Here is a 21872-nt window from a genome sequence, read left to right as displayed (position 1 = left end):
CTAGAGTACTATCAATATATTTTAAAAAGTTTCAGAGAGAAAAGTTGACAATATATGATTTTATTAATAAATAGTGCAAAAGCATCAGTGATAACTGTTTAAACATTAAATTTTTAAACATCCATGTCTTGGTTTCAATGTTGTGCATATTGGCCTCTATGGCACTGTAAATAAACACATGAAAATATTTCCCATTTCCATGCACAGGTATTCAGCTATAACACTATTTACAAATTACTATGGACAGGGCAACCTTTGCAGTAATTAATATTCAGTTGGACAGCCACAATTAAATGAATATTAAATAAGTAAGATGTAGGCTATGTTCAATATGCTCTAGATGTTGTTACAACATTTAACATTATTTGAAACTCAACTTTATTTTCTTTAAAGGGATATCTTTTTGCATATGTGGGTGCTCAAATAAAAACTGAGGAATGCATTCTTTAACCATAATAACAAAATTCACATATACGAGGGTGTTAGCTTCTTCCTTGAAAAGAAGCAATACATTTGCTCATAATCTCTCTCTCCAGGCATTATTTACCATATTATTAATGAAAATATTATAAGCATCAACCCCAAAATTGTGTTCAGGGAAAGTTATAAAGTTAAAAAAGAGTGGCTCATTATATAAAAAGTCAAATTCCAGCAACACTAATGCTAAAAATGAATCAATTAAATTTCTTAGCATTCACGAAGTATATTTCCTTAAGTTTTCTATTATGTGCAGATTTATTTTCCTTAAGAAGTAAAATGAAGTTTGAATAGTACAGTCTGTGGTGTAGTGACATCAGCAACTGCTAGTTCTTGGCCGTCAACAAGTCCCAATTCTAAAACAGAAAAAGTAAAATTAACCCAATCAAAAAAATAAAAATCTCAAAAACGATAACAACACACACATATCCAAACTAAAGAGTATTATGGTCATGACAAATATCAAAATCCAGTTCTCTTTAATCAAGGGAATATTATATTTGACTTCTTCGAGATTTTTAAAGATTCTACTAAAAGAGCAATTAATGCCATTACTGTTTCTAAAGATATAAGTAATTATGATGATATCATCATCCGAGGGTATTAAGAACAAATCTAGAAGTATGTTACTTTCACTAAAGAAGAGAAATTGATTAGTAAATAAATATACTCATTTAAAATACCTTTCAGTGTCTTGGAGAGATTTGGCCTTGTTCGTTCTTCAATAGAGGTTACTGACTAGAAAACAAAATTCTTTTAATGCAAAGCATATTAAATGAAATTAAATTTTTAATATAATTTTGCAAAATAAATAAAAACTGAACACTTATCACCTGTAAGTAAAGTGTTCTATTTTTTCCCTCTAATGTGGCTGTGATGGCTGGAGATTTCATCTGCCTAAATATGATTATGAAGGAAAAAACCCATCAAACATCACTTTTTAAAACACAATTCTAGTTTTTAAAGTTTTAAAATCTTAAAATTTATTCCACAACATAACAAAAGTATAGAACACTTACAGAGAAGCACTATTGGTTAAATAATCCAAAACCTCCTGTAGTTTAGCTGATGGAGAAAACTGAATATTTTGTGGCAGTTGGCTACAAGCTGGACAGTTTTCCTACATATATAAAACACAATACATCACAGCAGCAGATGCACCAATAAGTCTCTTTACAACAATGAAATGAAAATCTAGTTGTTTTATAACCATGCTTATTTCCTATTAACAAACTCTTTTGCTTTAAAACCTGCTTTTCATAGGCCATTTTTCCTAAATTAGTTATGTAGTTATTCCAAGCTATACAACAAAAAATATGTAATAATTAGGTTTCTGAAAGTTTGAAAATACTTAGAGCATGGGCAATTTTATTCATATTTCTAATTAGTAATTAACACTTAAAAATTAAAGTATGCATGATCGAAAAAGTTTTCAGTAGTATAATACTAACCTTTCTTTCTGCTTCGAATGTGTATGTGTATAGTCCATCTACATCATTGAATACCAAGTAGTTATTAAGGGGAATATATGCACTGTAATGAAAAAAATGTTCATCTTTAAATAATTGAGCCAGATCAAAACAGAGAAGTACATACACATTAAAAATGAAACCCATTACCTTGTGGCTATTTTAAAAACCTCAGTGGCACACACAGCTGAAGAGGGGAGAAAACAAAGGTGTTTTAACTTAATGAAAATGAGACATTTAAAATTAAAAGTGTTTAAAAGTCAGTTGTAAATCAGAAAACTTTACAAGGCTATTGATTAAAAAATAGGTTAATATCTAATCTTATATTTAAAAAACTGGAAAAGTTAACAAATTTTATATTTGTTTTGCATAATAATCCAAGTGAGGTTAATATATTACATGTTTTCCTTCCTCTTCTTTGGAATAATGAGCAGACTGTCATACCAATTAAAAAGAAATGGTCCTACAATGTCATCCTACTGCAGAACACTTTATGACATATGTTAAGACAAAATATATACAAGTTCCAATAGCTTATTCTTTTTTGGACAGCTTAATTATACCACCCACTCAAGAAGATATGAAATTCCTAGAACACCAGTTTTCTGAGATCAACTGGATAAAAAATTGTCAATTTAGATATTGAATCAAAAACTAAAGGTAAGAAACAAAATTAAGCAGTGGCCTTTTTTCTCACCTGCAATGACTGCGTTTGTAGAAGCTACTGCAGGAATGATTCGTTTTACTACTCCTGAAAAAATATACTTATTAAAACATGTTCGTTTCTTTTAAAAAGCATGTATCTTAAGTTAGACAGTATAATTATTAAATATCATTTCATAACTTGATTTGCCAAGCTTTCAAGTCACAAAATAGACTTAAATTTAACTGTGAAGTAATCTTCTTTTATGTTCCCATCATTTTATAGCATGTTTAGAAGCTTCGATAAGTTACAGTGGTAAAAAAAAAAAACAAAAACACACAACTCTTCACTAAGCTACTTATAAAGATGAGACAATAATAGCTAACAATTAGAGTGTTTATTGTGTTCTAGGGACAATGTGAAGATTAAATAGGTATTACTAGCCCAAAGTATTTTCGTTTCACTCTACAACTTGTACTACAAAAACTATTAAGCACAGTTCTCTATTTTTACCCTATTTTTTTCATCTCAGTATTCACATTAGGAATGAACAAAACCCCACTTTATACATTTTTTTAAGAACAAAATAAATATTCTATTTTATAACTATATTGAATGTTTATTATAGAAAACAAAAACTTCAAAGAAAAGTAGTCATATTATCTTGGAATGTGAGAGAGCATTAAAAAATGTAACTTCTGGTGTAGGAAAGTTTCCAAAACTTAAGGAAAAAAAGCAAATATGTAAGACATGAAAGGAAGATAGTTAAGAAGTCTGGAAAGCTGTTTTTAAAATGTTAATTCTGACCATATGATTACATTTAATTTCAGAGAAGAAATAGGGAGGAGCTAACCTCATGATGGTTAAACTGGAAGTTCTCCAGTGAACCACATACAGTAGGATGTACTGAAAGGAGAAACAGGTAGTCATAAACGATGAGAAGGATAAAGAGAGACATGGCCCAATAAGAGCATTACCGAAATAATAATCCCATCCCCAATCCTTCAAAAAAGCTGAACTTCACTTCTGATTTTCCTTCCCTGTCAAACCCCTCAATCATCAAGTTGTAAAGCACACACCAAGCCCTGCTCAAAGGTATGGCAGGATGAACAAGACTACATATTGAAATGAGTTTACAGTTCCTGATAAGGATGAACTGAATTCATTTAATTCAGACAATTACCAAATCTGTACTATATGCCAGACACAGTTCCAGGTGTTATGATGAGCAGCAGTGAAAAAAATGACCTGCTTTTATAGAGCTTTCATTCTGGTGAGGGAGATAACATGCAAGTAAATACATAGGAAAATTTCAAATATAAGGAGTTTTATGAAGAAAATGAAATGAGGTATGTGTTATAGGACTGACAATGGGAGCAGTCCATTAGATTGGATGGTCAGGGGAGACCTCTTTGAGGTGATAGTTTGAGCTGAAATCTAAACCATGAGAAAGATGAAGCCATGCAATGATCTAGGAAAAGAGTATTTCTGTAAGCCAGGAAGGGTAAAGATCCCAGAGAAGGGGTATGAAATATTTCTTGCATAGAAAAATGAAGCTACCATTAATTCTGAGCAATAGTACAAAGGTAAAACAGTGAACGGCTAAGAAGTCATTTTCAGCTGAATGAGAGAACTGGTTATATTGATACCTGAGTGATAAGCAGCTAGCCTTGAGGGAATTCAAGGAAGAGCATCCAGGCATAAGGACCAGGAGAGCTCTACAGTGGAAATGAGCTTGGTGTATTCAAGGAACACAAACCATACACTTGAAACATACTGGATTTTGTTAACCAATGTCATCATTAAAAAAAAGGGCACGAAGCGGGTCAGAATAGGGGGAGTATAGGAACCAACAAGGAGTGTGTTAAGAATGAACTTTTCAAATGACATTATTAGAATATCAGTAAATTTATGGAAATAATCACTGAAGACAATGGCAGATTTTCAAAATGAAGACCAAGTCCTACCTTGGGAACTCTCTGATGATCTTGGACAAAATTCCAGAAAGGATAAACTGTGAATACCTAGACTGGGAAGCATTAATCACTAACACTGAACATTATGATTGTTCACTGAGATAAGTTATGTTAGACTAGTCTCACTTAAGTTACTATGATTACTTTGGCAACTCAGGGAAATGTGGAAGATAGTATATCCAAGCTACAGCAGAACACCTGGAAAGGTCTTTTATGACATCCTTGTGAACAAGACAAAAAAATATGAAGTACTCAAGAAGGTCTGATCAACAAAATGAGATAAATCTAAAATTTAGGGCCAGACCAGAAGTATGTTTCAGATGTCAGTTCTCTGCATTTCAGTCTTGTTAAATTTTTTAATTATTTGGAAAAAAAATAACGAGAATATTATCGTCAAAACAATAGGTGGAATGAAACTAGAAAGAACAGATAAGTTGGCGGGCATAAAAGAATGTATGAGAGAGAGAAGAGCAGGTTTTATTTAAGAGAACATTTATTAGGGCCTATTTTTGAGTATAAAAATTACAAAACTACCACCTCTCAAAACTGCCCTATGACAGGCAGATGTGGCTTAGCAATTGTATATGTGGAGAAGACTATATGTTATTTTATTTATTTTTTAATGCCTGTAGCACTTGGTCTTTCTAGGTGGTCTCCCATCCAAGTACTAACCAAGCCTGACCCTGCTTCGCTTCTGAGATCAGACGGGATCAGGCTTGTTCAGGGTGGCATGGCCATAGACGGAAAACTAGATTTTAGTGGATAATAACCTCAAAAACAAAAGTATAATATCAAGGTAAATAACAAGTAAACAAACAAAAAACCCTGCTTTCCTCTAAGATTGCATCAATTATCAGAATTATTAGAAGGCTATTTATCTAAAATAAAACCAATCCTAGAATGCTACATTCTAGCCTAGTTAAGTATGGATAACTAAAATACGGTTAAAGAAAAACAACATAATAGAGATTTAAAGTCATGTAACATGTCAAAAAGTTAAAAGAACTAGAGAGGTTTGTGGCAGTGATAAAGATTTGGAAGGAATGTGATCACTGTTCTCAATACATTAAGTGCTACTACTTAAAAGGGAATTAGATTTATATATGGTATATCTTGGGACAATACTCAGATCAAACTAAAGATGGAGATTTCTTCTCAATATATAGAATAATTACCTAACGGTTTTGGCCAAATGTGGAACAGACTGCCCAGGAGGTGATAAATTGCTCTTCAATGAAGGTAAAATGAATGAGTCAACTTAGATGCATTAGGGTCTTCTTCCAACCCAAAGTAAGTAAGATTCAATGATTTTATTAAAGTCCTCCTCGTAATAGTATGGATCCTGCTGAATTTACTTCCCTCCTACCAACTTCGGGGCACCAGGAAACTACTATTTCCATTTCAATCACTTATCTATTATTTCCTCCAAAGCATCCCCAGCCCCTAAAAAAAAGGATCACCCCAAGATTGTAATTTATTACAAATCACTAACTTACCTTGAGTGAGTCTATATGTAACACCCCTAATATTATACTGTGATGCTCTCTCTAGGGATTTTTGGAAAATCCACTGAATATGTTCAGGATCATCACCCTCTAATGGAACCCCTTCTATTGGGGGCGGGGGAGGAGAAGAGAGAAACATGTAAATATAAATCATTTTGTGTTTAACGTAATTATCAAATGAATAATATAGATGAATAGTCTATATTCTGGATTATGAAATGAGGTTTATTACCTCCAAAAGGCTGTTCCTTGGGCCACTGCAACATCCTTACATACTCAATACAGTGTTCTGGTAGCCTGGGCATAGATGCGATGGTGCACATGGGAAAATTAACCTAAAACCATAGTTTGTCCTTTTTAGTAGATTTAAAACAATGAATCATTTTTAAATGTCACTTCTATTATGATCTAGTTTGTAACAAGTTTCTTATAATTCATCCTAGCCTTCCACTTATAGAAACAAAACTGTTATACCATAATATTTCTAAAACTAAGAGGAAGTGTCTGAGTCATGTCACTTAGGCTGATCTAACTATAAAAACAGGTTTGCCCTACATTTATAAGGTATATAAATTTAACTTTGTTAGACTACAAGAAGACAGTGCTAAATAAATTCTCAAATATGAGCATTTTGTTTACTGACATTAAATGAAGATAAAAAATAAAACAAAACATAAGCAAATCCAGAGTTAAATTAATCCCAAGTAAAAATTCATAAAATTATTACATTTAGAAATCAAAATTGCAACTGTCCTTGAAAGTGGGTCTGTAGATTAAAGAGCCCCACATTCGGAAAGATAATTCTCACCCCAGTATTTATTTCTCTGAAACAATCATAGGCAAAAACAGAAGAAAACAGATTATAGCTCTATCTCAACATATAATTTTTAATTGATCCCTGGATCTCTACTCTCCAAAAAATAAAAATACTAATGAATTATTAAAATAATAGTATCAAAGCTATGATATTCAGTCCATTACTTTCCTCAAATAGAGCTGAATTTCATATTTTATCATCTTTCTTCTTAGCATGATTTTTAAAATATGGTTACCTCTAATTAAAAATCCTAAATACTGAAGAGACAATATTTCAACCCTAATTCCAGCCCAAGATACTATAAAATAAATGCAGGTACTTCCTGGATTACCTGTGGTGGATACAATTCTAGTGTGCATTCAATACAAGCTGTCATTCCAGGCAGAATCACCCGGGCATTTCCTTTAAAACCTTCTGTTCCTCCATCTATCAAAGGGACAATGGAGCTTGGATCTAATACACCATCTTCATAATTTAGAAGAGATATCTAGGAAAATTATTTGAAGGGTTTAAAAGAGGGGGATAAGAAAATTTTTTTAAAAAGCATGCTATTAAGTAATTCTACACATCAATAGCATTACTGAGTACTAATATACCAAATCAAAGGATTATGATATTAACATTTATGTCCTTGTCTGAAAACGACTAGCAATAAACATAGGAAGTACAGGTACTTAACTGGAAATTAAATAAACTCTGATTTTTCAAAAATATTATATGCAATTCGAACTTTTAGTGCATTAAGAGTAACAGCAAGAACTTTAGAGAACCATAACACTAAAGTCTTTACCAGCATGCCATTTATCCATCTTCTGGCTATGATAGAGTCCAGTCCACATACTATTATATGAAATTCTATAAGAAAAAAAAATGTAGGTTGTTTTTTTTAATGCCATGGCATAAAATTTATACTTTTAAAGAACACACACACACACACACACACACACACACACACACACACACCCTCCTAATCCTTGAATAATCTTTCCTTAAGTGAGAACAGGAAAATCCAGTTAAATGGAATCAAGTAAGAATTAAAACTGGCATTCTCTTATCAATCTGTCAGCACCCTTACTGAAAGCCAACACCAAGAGATAAAAGCAAAAGGATAGCCTTCAGATAGCTAGTAATATTCAAATAGCTAGCAACTAAAAAACAGTAAGAATTTACTAAGAATTTCAACTGAATAACTTACGTCGATAGAAAGTGTCGTTAAAATCTTGAATCTTATTGAAATGTCTGAATTTAAGTAAAGGAACTTAAGCTTCTGAATTTGTAATTTGTAAAGTAAATTTGACAATGCCATAAGGAAAATCTTAAAAATGTATATATAAAAATTACATAAATGTTCAGAACAGTGGAATTGTAGAAAATAGAACATAACTCACTTTGACAAAAATTTTTCAAACACTCCTTCCCTATACTTCTCTAAAATTACGATAATCTATTATATCTGTATATATATTTTTTTGAAGCAAAAGATATATACAACATATACTATGCTGTCCTAGATTTTTTATTTTGGCCTACAATTAAGCTATGAAAAATAAATTCAGTACTAACCCTCACCCACTCAGACTTGTACCGTCTGAATGCTAGTCAAACAGAAGGCATAAGCTGCAACTAGAACAGAAAGGTCAAAAGAGAACCAGAGAAACACTGGAGGAAGAGTAATAGGGGACACAGGAGCCAACCAAGAAATCTCACCTCCTGGATTTCTATGAAATACTCAAAAGTTTCCGAGATTTAAGTAATGAGGACAGAGTGTACATACTTTTTTTCTTTTTCCCCAACTGAGGCCTATATTTGCATCTTTAAATTGTTTACTTTGAAATAATATAGATTCACAGAAATCTGAAGATAGTACAGAGAGGTCCTGTGTGTCTTTCATCAGCTTCCCCCAACAGTTACATCTTACATTAGTACAATACCAAAACCACGTGTGTCATTGGTATAATGTGTGTATATTTGTCATTTGAACACATGTAGATTTGTATAAACCACTACAATCTAGATACACAACACTCCATCACTATAAAGATCTTTTTAGTGCTATTCTATCCCTTTAGAGTCACACCTTCCCCCCTGGCAATCACTGATTTGTTCTCTATTTCTGTAATTTTGTCGTTGGAAGAATGTTATATAAATAGAATCTGACAATTTATGACTTTCTGAGATTAGCATTTTTCATTCAGCATAATGCCCCTGATATCCATCCAAATTGTTACATATTTTACCAGTTAGTATACTTTTATTGCTTAGTATTATTCCATTGTACGGCTGTACCAGTTTTAAAATTCACCTATTGATGGGTGTTCTGGTTGTTTCCAGTTTTTGACTACTGAAAAGAAAGCTGTTATGAACATTTAAGAAAAAGTTTTATGCCAATCTAAGTGTTCATTTCTCTGGGATAAATGCCCAAGAATAAAACTAATGGGTCATATGGAAAGTGTATGTTTAAATTTTTAAAACAAACTATTTTCCAGTTGGCTACAATATTTTACATTTCTCATCAGCAACATGAGTGATCCAGTTTTTCTGTACCTATGCCAGCTTTTGCCAGCTTTCATTACTATTAAATTTTTTTATTTTAGCTATTCTAATAGGTGAGTGGTAATATTTCAATGTGGTCATAATTTTGATTTTTCTTATAGCTAGTGATATTGAACATCTTTTCATGTACTTTTTGCCACCTTTTTAAGTGAAATATCCCTTCATGTTTTTGTCCATTTTCTAATTGCATTGTGTTTTCACTGTTGAGTTTTAACAGTTATATATTCTAGATCTAAGTCCTTTGTCAGATACCTGTTTTATATTATTTTCTAATCTGCAGCTTGTCTTTTCATCATCTTAACTTAACAGGGTCCTTCACTAAGCAAGTTTTTATTTTGATGAAGTTCAATTTATCAATTTTTTTCTTTTATGAATGTTTTTGATGTGGTCTAAAGATATTTCACCGAACCCTAGGTCCCAAAGATTTTCTGTTATCTTCCAAAGTTTTAGTTTTACATTTTACACTTAAACCTATAATCAACTTTGAGTTACTTTTTGTAATTACGAGAATTAAGTTAATTCATTTTTTTTGCCTATGTATATCCAACAGCTCACCACAATTTGTTAAAGAGATTAACTTTCCTCCATTGAATCGTTTGCACCTCTGTCAAATATCGATTTGCCATATGTCCATAGGGCTATTTCTGGCTCCTCTATTCTGTTCTACTGATTTATGTCTACCTCTCTGGTAATACTACATGGTTACACAGTCTTGATTACTGTAACTATATAATAAAGTCTTGAAATTAGATAGTAACTCCTCTCACTTTATTCTCTTTCAGCATCAATATTAGATTAATTTTGTCCGTAGCAACAAAAAAACTTCCTGAGATTTTTATAGAAATTGTATTAAACCTGGACGTAAATTTGGGCAGAAGTGACATCTTTACTATGTTGAACTGTCCAATTTCCTTCATCGGCATTTTGCAGTTTTCAGCATACAAATCCCATATTTATTTTATTTACACTTAAGGTTTTTTTCAGTAGTTGCAAATGGCATTGTATTTTAAATTTCAGCTTCAACATGTTCATTGTTAGAATATATACTTTTTATCAAATAAATTAATGCTGACACCTTCTATTTGGTTAATAATATACTGTCTATTGTCTTCTACTATAAGGAGACACAAAGATTAATTGGATCCATCCTAGAAACTTACAGTCTAGTACAGGAGATAGGCAACTGACACTGAAATTAAGAGCAATAATGCGAAATAAGCGATGGCCCTGGCTACAGAAGCTTAATTTAAAAATCAGGGCAAAAAAAATTATGTAACTTTAAAGAAAAGATTGGAAGGATATAAAGCAAAATGTTAACAGCAGACATTTCAGTAATAAGCTAACTGCTGTTGCTCTTTTCTTCTTTTTGTTTATCTACATTCTCTATGTTAAACGTCTTTTATAATAAAGAAAAAAACAAAAGCTTTAAAAAAATAATTTTTTGTCAAAAGGATACGGAACTACATTGCAATTAGGAACTCTGTCATTTAGAAATTCTGCAGCAACTTCAGCTTTAGGTCTTCCAACATCTTTAGGCCTACAGGAAAAATTATATTTAAATTATCATTCATGAACTAAATCTAGATGTTATAATTTCAAACATAAAAATGGCCACATTGAGTTTATAGTTAGAGAGTATTTAGAAAAAATATTTTTTCTAATTATTTGTGATGAACAGTCATTTAACACTAAATGTCAACCCTTACTGATGTTCCAAATTAAGTATTTACAAAGACTAACAACTCTGTATTTAAGTGAAAATGTGAATGGTCTTCCCCCTACCCCCCATCCCCCATAAAGCATAATAATGGCATATTTCCTGGCCAGTTCTCACGGTGGCAATTCCCCATGTAAAAAAATTATCCCAGACCTAGAGCCTTCCAAGTATCTGCCCTCAATCCCAGAACTTCAAAGTGTTACTATGCAGGTCTTAGCTGAAATATACACAATGAGATTCATTCTAGGCATGCAAGAACCTTCATTTATCCCTTTCTTTCCATGTGTGCTGATTAAGTAGTAAGTTTTGTGTCCCATAAGAAGCCATAACCACATTTTTGAAAAAGGAATACTTCCAAAGGCATTATCTAAAATTGCAAATGTCACCAGTATTTTCGAGAAGCTAAAAATATAAGGCTTCAAAGGTCACTCTTAGATAATAAGTAGCTATAGATAGGGAAAAAACATGAATTTACTCTTCTAATCTCAGTGCAAATGGTATTTTCTTTCCTAGTATCTCCTCATTCTCCTCAAAGAAATCACTTCTTGTATATGTTAGTGCTTCATTACTACTTTTTCACTTTTTTGTTATACACACAGGTCTATCATACTAGACTATGAACACCTGGAAGAAAATTATTATAATCTTATCTCTTCATATTCTTTCATATATAAACACAAACAATTTTTTAAAAAATCAATATGCTTATTAGAAATACTTAAGTGCAATTTTAAGGAAAAATACTTTAACATGTCTATTTTCTTTTCTGCAATAAAGCAGTGTTCTTTTTTCATTCAAAACTTGACAAGAGTTGTAGTCTTTGTTCTAGCTTGCAATAGAAAAGGCTCTATTATAAATCAAGAAACTTGATTTCAGTATTACATTCAACTACTCTGGATAGAGCTCTTCATACTCCTTCATCAGGTATATAAAAGGGGTAAAGTATACTTTCATGATTCATCTCAGTTGTGGATTTTATGTGCTTTTTACAGTGGACCCAAAATGAAATAACTACTAGACTGTTTCTGTGGAGATTGTGTGCTAATTTATCATTCCGAGATTAGGGAATCAAATTACTTCACCTAAAAAAATGCATCCTAAATAAAATGGGTTTTCACACACATCATCCTTGTAGGATACCTTGGTCTATTTTTAACCTTGAAAACAAGTATCTACCCTGAGGGTTGCCCTGAGATTAAATGAATAGAGCTTTCTTAGAAAGTACCTAATACATCCTAATCACTCAATATCTGTTAACTATAATTAAGATCTTCAATCATTATTTTAGCCAAAAATTAAAGGGTACGACCATTGTTATCATAACCAATCAATTCAGTAGGGTGCTTTAAAGAACATTTATACACCAAAATTTGTCAGGCTGGCAAAGGCCTCAAAATTTTTCTATAGAGAAAGGAAACTGCAAGGGTTAAAAAATAAACAAAGAAAAGTTAAACATAGGATTCACATTGCAATAACATTTCATTAACTTCACTTAATTTAACCCTTTAATCTCTTTAAGATCTTCCACAAAGATAAAGTAGAGGTTTAATGCCTATCCTAAAAGCTAATTTTATCTTTTCTAACCTAACCTAACCTAAACTTACCCTGCATACCCAGGACTGACTGCTTCCTCTTAGTACCCTAATCACTAGAAGGAAAAAGTCCATCATCTCTCCATATCTATAATTCTTTGACTAATGAATAGACACTTTTGTCTAGCTACTCAAACCCTTAAGTGTTACATGCTAAAATTCACTAATGAACTTTTCCTCAGAGCTGCACGTGTTCCACTTTCAGTTATTAAAATCATTTCTTACAAACCATTCCTACATGATTTTTCTATTTTATGTATGTCTAAGGTAATTTATCCCTTTCTTCCATTTCAGTTGCTCCTGAGTTTTCTCTCAACTCATTTCCTTTCCCACTTTGTAAAAACCTCAGACACCATCACAACTTCACTGTCCCAGAGTCATCACTGAAATATTGGCTCTTAAGTTCTCACCAATATATTTCACTAGGACCTAATATTCCAGTTACTGTTCTCTTGTGAATTCACTAAGAGAAGAGCTGAACTCTATCTTCAGACCACAGTCACCCCAAAATCACATAAACTTTTTGAAAATTTCTTTAAGATATTAAAACTTACCTAAATAAAAACTGCCTATTTAGGTTGGAAACATCTATAGTGTCCATGTCTATAACATGAATCTGTCTAAAACCAGATAATGCCTGTGGGGATAAAAAAAAAAAAAAAAAAAATCCAATTAAGCAGAAATTACCTCACAGTTGAAATTTTAATATTTGTTTTCAATGTCGTTCTAAATCTACAAATTCTCAATAAGCAATTTTACATAATAGTATTCGATGGTTAGTCTTACAAGGTATATGAAATTCATGGTTCTTGTAAAGGTCAAAAATATGTACCTACTTAGTTTTAAATAGTCTAAAACCAAAAGAGAACAACTCAAAATTTCTACAGTTGTTTTATAATCCCATAAACACATGTGTAAAGTTTGTTGCTTTCTGTTGCCAGAGTTTTTCATTTTACTAGTCTTACTAATTAACTGTACATACTATTCTTCAGAATAATGTTAAAAGCAGTTTATACAAACTTTATCTTAGTTCATAAAACACTAAGCATGCCATGATCCAGAAATAACTATTATAAGATGTATATTATAAACATATAGGTACACTGCACATGTAATGTAAAAGGATTATCTTAAAAGTATTGAGTCAAGAACGAGCAATCAAAACAGGGAAAACAAAACACTGTTGTGTGTCAATGATAATGCCATGCATTCCAACACTATAACCACTGCTTAAATTTACCAGCAGAAGCAAAAGATTTTAAAAAATTAAGTCTCATTAATTAATCATGCTTTTCTAGTCTTGGTCAATTTACTTAAGTAAACAATTTAAATCACTTGTCAATAATTTCCCCATTTTTCTGCCCTTCCTTCTAACAAGGTATCCTCAAAAGACTTTTCCATACTTGCTTTCTCATACTCCTCTCTTGTGCTTACTCTGAACAAGCTTTCATTCCTACCACTCCACCAAAAACTGCACTTGTCAAGGTCAACAGTGAACACCATGTTGCTACCTCCAATGACCAATTCTCAGTCTCTGACCTTACCCATCTGAAGTATTTGGAATTGTGTGGATCAATTCATTAAAACACGTTCTTCACTTGGTTGCCACTCACATGAGAATTTGAACACTTTTTACAAATTGGTTTCCAGTTCACCACACTCAGTTTTCCTCCTACTTTGTAGGCCAGAACTTAAGAGTACTCTTGTACTCTTAACTATCATCAAACAGAACTCTCAAACTCGACAGTTTCCAAAACCAAACTCAACCATCCTTGCTCACCACCACCACCACCAAATCTGTCCTTTCCCCAAGTCTCCCTCTTTTTAATGAATGCTAACAAACGTCTTTCCAGTTGCTCAGGACAAAAACCTTGTTGTCATCCTTGATTCTTTTTCGCTCTTGTCCCACAACCAATGTATTAGCAAATCTTGTTGACTTCATCTTCAAAACATATCCATAATTTGAATGCCTCTGTCTATCCCAATTCTACCACCCTGTTCCAAGGCACTGTCATCTCTTGCCTAGATGACTGAAACCTTTTAACTAGCCTCTCAGCTTCCTCTTTTATTCTTCCTTTAGGTCTTTTTTCAATATAAAAGCCACAGAGATCCAAGTTAAAAGTCAGATCAAGTCAACTCATCCACTTAAATCTCTGCTTAAATCTTTCTGACTCAAAGTAAAAGGCTAAGTTCTTATTGTAACCTTCAAAGTCTTTTGTGATATTCATTTCAAGCCCCTCCATCTCCTATTACCTCTGATATCCTCTCTGAAAATAAATACTCTCCCTTAACCACTTCTGCTTTATCTGTAATAACCTCCTTACCTTCATAGAACATAATAGTTATGCTCTCACTTCACAGCTTCTGCATCTGTTGTTCCCTGTCTAGAATGTTCTTGCTTACTTTTGCTCAAATAGCTTCATAAACTCATTCCCTTCCCACCAGGCTATAGATCTTCCATTCTTCTTTTCTCCAAAACATTTATTACCATTAAACATACTATGTATTTTTTTACTTATCTTTTTCCTTCCACTATTATGTAAGCCCCAGAAACACCTGTCTGTATTGTTCAATGCTGTATCTTTAGCACCTAAAATAATGCCTGGCACATGGGGAAGGAGACTCAATAAATATCTGCTCAATCAATAATATTAATGACATATTCTTTTTTTTACTGTGAGTCTTGGGGGGCGGGGGGAGGCGAGGGGCAGGGGTCTTACGATCAATGTTGAAAAAAATGTATATTGCTTATGTACTTATGTCTGAAATAAGCCAAATAACAGTGGTAATATCAAAAACTCTTAGTTTTCTTTTGTGTAAGGTTATTACAATGTAATAAATAAAAATCGTGGCCACTCCTAACGTTGCTTGATGACTACTCCTCAGATCTAATTCCCAATTACTTTACATTAATCTACATCACATTTACAAATAACAGCTTCAAATGGAAAAAGTTAAGCGTTTGTGCATACAATGCCTACCAAAACCACTGCCCATCCTTTCTTCCTAGAACTCCTTGGCTCACATACTGCTAGAGTATTTATGTCTAATAAGGTATTATCATTTTGGCATCCCCACAGAATATATCTCACACACTGCTATTTATATTATGTGAGAGTTCTCTCCCCAATGAAACTTCAAATTCATTAAAAGACATAGATCATGCTGATCTATATATAATCCCCACAGAATCTAGCACAGCACTAAGTATCATGAGTGTATTAAGTGTTTATAGTTTCACTAGGAGTGATGTTACTATTTTCTAGCAAAATTAATGTTGTCAACTTTTTAGGTCCTTCATGTGGTTCCCTTACTGGCTTCACTTTCTAAGGAGTCTTTAGCATTTCTACTTTTCTATATACTAGTGAGAAGCCTGGCATACGTCAGCTCTAAATCAATTCTCCTCCTATCCATTTTTGTTAAATAAACTTTTTTTTTTTTTAAAAGAGACTTTGTGGTTATCAGAAATCAATTAAGTTAATTAATTAAATCACAAATTATGGATTTCCAATCAGTATATAAAATAGTTTCACTAAACAGTGACTCTCTCTTCAAATGATATTCATCAAAAACAAATTGAATAATAAAAAAAAAAAGTTTAGCTTTCCCAAATTTTATTATCATATTGTTATCAAATATTAGTCTGATTAGGTCATGCAATGACCTATGGTTCAGAAGAAAAAACACTTGACTACGAATTGATGAGCTGGATGAGATCCCATGCCCATCACTATAATCCAGAAAAATTTGGGCAAGGCATTTAATCTCTCTGAACCTCAGTGTCTCCCTCTACATAAAATGACCCAATGTCTTAGCCACCTAAGTGGGTCATCTTTAAGAAAAAAATAACAAATTCTTTGAAATTACAACATGTTAAAATATGAATTATCAATTTTGTTATTTATGTCACTGAAATTAATGAGTGCTTATCAAGAGGAAGCACAAAGATTTCTTTAACAAAGAGCAAAGAACAAGAATTTCTATTAAAGACATTATAGTTGAGAACTTTAGAGTTTAAAAGTTCCAAAGTTGTTACCATCATTCTAACTATTTAAATTTATCTAACAAAGGCTCAGGACAAAATGTTAACAATCATAATGAAGAAATTTTCCTAGTATGACAGAAAGGAAAATTATCAAAAAGGAGAAAAAAATACGTATTTTATATACTATTACCAGATTTTTCAGGAGCTCACATCCCAAGCCGCCAGCTCCAATGACTAGAACTTTACACGTATCTAACAAAAACTGGAGAGACTGTAAAGAGTAAAAAGGCATATTAAAATCTAGTTGATAAAAACCATAAGCACCATCAATACAAGCCATAAAATAGTTTCCGCTCTTTCCACGAAAAATGCAAATTAGGATAAAGAGCAGAATCTCTATTTAATAAACTCTTTTAAATTTATAAACAAGGTAGAACCAGAAATTCTATAATAACCCTAATGATTTCAGAGCATTTCAATTTTAATGTTTTTGAATTGACTTTTATTGTATAAAATTAAAAAGCCATTTCTAACCAGAAAAACTATGCCTAGTTATCTTTTTTTAACTTTAAAAGGGGATGGAAAGCATCGAATTCATTATTTAACCGACTTCCTAAAAATAGAAAAGTGTGGAAACCTTAAGAACAGAGACTCAAGCACTGCACAAAATGTTTAAGGTTCTTTAAAAAAACATTAGTTGTTATTCTTTTAGAGTAAGTGAAACTTACAAAACGTGAAACTGCAGGAAGAAAAAACATAAATTCTTAAAAAATGTGTATCAACAGAAATACAATTTGAAATGATTACTTAATAGTACTATCTTAAATCACCAGGCCAAAAAAAAAAAAAAAAAAAAACACCCCACCAGAAGCACAAGAAAATATGGTAGATCCAAAGGAAGGCGGAATACTGTCAATTCTGTCCAAAATTAAAGGAAAGAAAAGTTATTTAGATGAGACACTGGGTCAAACCCAAGAGTCTGCATCTTACTTTTTGGAGTAGCACAATACCTCCATTTCAAAAAGCTCTTTGTAAACACGAAATATAAAAATTTACTATAAAGCATCCTTTTCTCTACCTTGTAATAAAAAACAAGTTTTATCTAATTGAACATTTGCTTTAAGTCAGACACTATCAGCCCAAAGTTCTATTACTCAATTATACAGCAATCACATAATTTTTAACATGCAATTAGTCACGTTCAAACCTAAGGTGTTCATTTAACTAAATTTCAAAATTTAAACAAGCACATCTATATTCCTATCAAAATTAATTTCTCATAGTAAGACTAAAAAGGAGAATGTCAGAAGTCATTTTAAACTGGAATTTAAAATGAAATATTAACTTAGAATTTTAAATGAGATTATAATGTAACTCAAAAATTTCAACATATTTCATGAGAAATGTGAAAATGACTCAAATCGGTTGCAAATATTCAATTTAATATTTCAAGATAACATACACAATTGTATTAGTATTTTTATAAAAGCAAATGAAAAGAAAGCATTTTATTATTTTTGAAATATAAAACTATTAGAGGAGTTATTTAAAAATAAATGTTTCTCACTTCAGTACTCGGTTCGAAATCAGGGTGTGTGAAGGGTCCAGATCGCTCGAGGAACTTCTTTACATGGTTCCAGCGACCTTCCCAGTCTCCAGTGTCCCCACACCCACCATCAACAGCCATTCTGCACAGAACACAGTAAATTCAGCTGCAAAGGTCAATATGAAAAAGGCACACCTACAACTATTATGGTTTCCCCCAAATGAAAAGGTAACCACACCAAACCTGCTCAAATAAAAGGTGAAATATTTAATGTGGTTATGCTTTTAATTTTCTATAGTTTATTAAAAATTAAGAACTGCATGTGTTTGAGGAAATAAATCAGTCTACATGTTTCTGGGTTGCTTAAGCAAACCAAAATCAAACTTGGGATATTGTTTAACCAGTGAGAAATGGGTTTTACATTTGGAATTTACAAAAGATTATTGCAAACTTCCCCAAACTGTACCTTCAACAAGCCTGGATCAAAAAATATCAGTGACAAGAAAAAAAAATAAACATGTAACTGCACTTTCAGAATTGTAATGATTCAAATCTAACTCATTTGTCCTTTCCAAGTTTGGAAGGTGTGATTTAAATATTTTTCATGAAAAGAACTTGCACACATTTTTCTCTGAAACAGAGATCCCAATTTGCAAAAAAAAGAATCTAATACCATTATGAGGTGCGCAAAAAGTTTTAGATTGCCAGATAAGCATTACCATTTAGAAACCTTTTAGAACATACAACTGAATAAGATAGGACTCAGTGCAAAACTCATGTTTGGTTGTAATTATTTTTAATTTTCAAATTTCTTATAACCCCACAATTTCTACCTTTGAAAATACTAATATTTTTACAAAAGGGAACAGGAAGTATTGTCTAGCAATAAAGACCACAGGTTTTCATGTCATAGCTGGGTTTGGTTCCACAATTAATAGCATTGTGACCTTAAGTAGATTATTACATAACAGCCATAAAACTCATCTGTAGATTGTTTATGGCTACTTGGGGTCAGAATGAAGATAGAGAACCTACACTGAGGCCTCAGTACAATACTCGGCATGCAGTAAACATTTAAACTGTCATTTAAAAAAAAAAGTGGAAAGGAAATGAAAAGTGGGAAGGAATGTGAAATTAAGCTTGACACACCAATCCTCTTGCAACTGAATGAAATTCAACTTTCCGAGGGAGATACCCAAAGACTAAAGCAATGCTACTGGGATTTGGCACAAAAATTAATAACTAAACCACACCCACTGAAAGAGAGTACTTTCTTCTCCTCCCACGTAGGCAGGAGCAAAAAATTATTTGGCGTTGGCCAGGTTGGAAAACATTGTTTAAATCTGTCTCACCACACAAAACTAAGCATCTGATAAGAAACAGGGTGTGTAATAAGTGGCAAAATGATCTCTTTGGAATCTACACTCTCAATTATTCTGCAAAAATGACTGACGTGCTTAGTACTATACCATATAAAGTTCTCATAGAAAGTTTGCAATTAATACTATTGTCTTCGTGTTTACGAAAGGCCAGAAACGGCCTGGTTTCCATTTTGTATGTTTAAGTAAGACTTCCTTTTAAAAAGGTCATGTCTCTGACAATTTGGGATAGAAGAGGAGGAGGGGTGCACGGGTCCTTCCTCTAGACCTTTTAGGTCAATCAAGTACTCTGGCAAGTCCGCGCCGGACCTGCTGCGGTGCACCCCCGGCCCAGTGCCTGCCTGGGATAAGGAACCAGGAGCGGACCGCCGGTCCCCTGGGGCTGCGGGACGGGGGTCAGGGGATGAGGCCGCGCGGCCTGCGCTCCAGGTGCCCCCCTCCCAGCCCCCCGGGGCGGCTGCGGCTGGTCCCCTAGGCCTGGGGTGGGGGGAGGCGGGGGTCCCTGGAGAGGGATCCCCGCCTCCCGGCAGCACTAACTTCTCAGCCAGCAGCTCCTCTATTCTCCTTCTTTTCTTCTCCCTAAAAGAAAGAGAGAATAAAAGAAGGGTCAGCATCACGCTACACATTGGGCGCCGCGAGAGAATGAGGGGTCGAAGGGACCGGGCGGGGGGTGAGTGAGGGGACCCCGGGTGGCGGCGACTACCGTCCACCACCGCGCTCTCGCACAACCCAGCCCGGCCCGGCACGCCTGCAGGGCCCAGGTACTTACGGCTCCTCACCATCCGCCATATTGTTCTCCGCCTCTTCCCAGGTGCCCCCACGGCGGGCATGACCAAGCTTAGGGGCGGGGTCAGTGGGAAAAAAATCGGGGCCGGCGGAGCGGGGCGGGGCCGGCGGGGCCGGGCGGGGCCGGGCGGGGCGGGGCCGGCGGGGCCGGGCGGGGCGGGGCGGGGCGGGGCGGGGCGGGGCGGGGCGGGGCGGGGCGGGGCGGGGCCAACTTCACCGACGTTCCCGGGCTTTAAAGCCTTTCATTGTCGTCATAATCTTGAATACTACATTTAATTAGATAAATCTTAGCCAGTGTATAATATTATGTTGCGTGAAAATATAGATGTAATACATTATATGTTTATACAATTTATATGTTAATAAATAATTATATTAAATGGTATATTCTTTGGAAAAAACTGGAAGACCCACCTAATATGCCAGATCTTGCATTTGAGGCAGGGCATCAGGGGACTTTTCACTTTCTACTTTACAGGATGGTTCCAACATCTTTGCATAAAGGTACTCACTTTGAGAGTAAAATTTCTTCTAAATCAGTTCATAGGGGTGGGATAACGATATCATTAACATGAATATTAATATTATAGTGTCACATCATTCCGTCAGATAAGAAATTCAGTGGAAATGGAACTAAATTGAAAAAACTTTTTTCTGAGTATTTAAGTAGAATATTTAAGGAGAATAAAAGTATAAAGAAAAGTATAAAGAAAAAGTATAAAGAAAAAAGTATAAAGTATAAAGAATAAAAGCACAAGAATTAAAGAATAATTTAGAAAACCCATGATCTCTTCACTAAAGATAAATCGCGATAAAACTTTGGAGTAGGTATTTTCTTCCAGAATCATAAATTGATAGATTTATGTGTATGACTGGATACAGAAAAATAATCATATTATATACAGATATACATACATGTATACATATATCCTTCCTTGGTGGAGTAGGACAAAAATGAGATTTAGATTCAGAAAGAACTTAAATTTTTAACTCTCCACTTATTATCTATAAGACCTTGGGCACATCTCTGCCTTCATTTGCAAACTGAAAATATTCACCTCCATAGACTGAAAATGAAATGAAATCCAAAGTGGTTCTCAAAATATAGTCCCTGATCAGTTAGATAAGAATCATTTGGGAACTTGTTACAAATGCAAATTTTCTGGCCCCACCCCCAACCTTCTGTAAAGCCTTGAAGGTTTCTATAAAAAAATAAAACTTGAAAACTGCTAAAATGCAGTACTATATAAAGCTTGATGGGTTTTCAGTAAATGTAGTTGTTAATAAATTATGATATTTAATCACCTCTGTCTTTTATCATCCCCCAATCAGGTTCAATTCAATAGCATTCACTGAAGCAAAAGTCAGTGCCAGGCAATAAGTGGGGGGTTAGAGTCTACAGTCCACAGTCCATAGCAGGAGACACC

The 21872-nt window shown here is 33.7% G+C and overlaps 1 protein-coding gene and 1 pseudogene across 2 annotated transcripts; both read right to left on the bottom strand.

Moving 5' to 3' along the window:
- Positions 1–47: 47 nt before the first annotated feature.
- UBA3 (ubiquitin like modifier activating enzyme 3) lies at positions 48–20512 on the bottom strand. 2 transcript variants are annotated; one of them, XM_016119265.2, is made up of 18 exons: positions 20429–20512; positions 20197–20238; positions 18302–18422; positions 16925–17005; positions 13304–13386; positions 10897–10977; positions 8083–8126; positions 7678–7742; positions 7219–7374; positions 6303–6405; positions 6062–6175; positions 2644–2697; positions 2097–2133; positions 1929–2010; positions 1497–1597; positions 1311–1374; positions 1161–1215; positions 48–833 (listed from the first exon to the last, which is right to left on the bottom strand). In XM_016119265.2, the coding sequence occupies exons 1-18, from the start codon at positions 20446–20448 to the stop codon at positions 745–747; spliced, it is 1392 nt and encodes a 463-aa protein (XP_015974751.1). In that variant the 5' UTR covers positions 20449–20512; the 3' UTR covers positions 48–744. The 2 variants fall into 2 exon arrangements, with proteins under 2 accessions (XP_015974751.1, XP_015974752.1); XM_016119266.2 differs by lacking the exon at positions 20197–20238 and having other exon boundaries at positions 326–833; positions 20429–20503.
- Positions 5189–5307, bottom strand: LOC118602399 (annotated as a pseudogene).
- Positions 20513–21872: the final 1360 nt, after the last annotated feature.

This window comes from Rousettus aegyptiacus, unplaced genomic scaffold (assembly GCF_014176215.1).
Source record: "Rousettus aegyptiacus isolate mRouAeg1 unplaced genomic scaffold, mRouAeg1.p scaffold_m13_p_4, whole genome shotgun sequence".
In the NCBI taxonomy this organism is placed as follows: Eukaryota; Metazoa; Chordata; class Mammalia; order Chiroptera; family Pteropodidae; genus Rousettus; species Rousettus aegyptiacus.
Note: the sequence above shows the minus strand (reverse complement) of the source record. Positions and strands in the feature narration are given on the sequence as shown.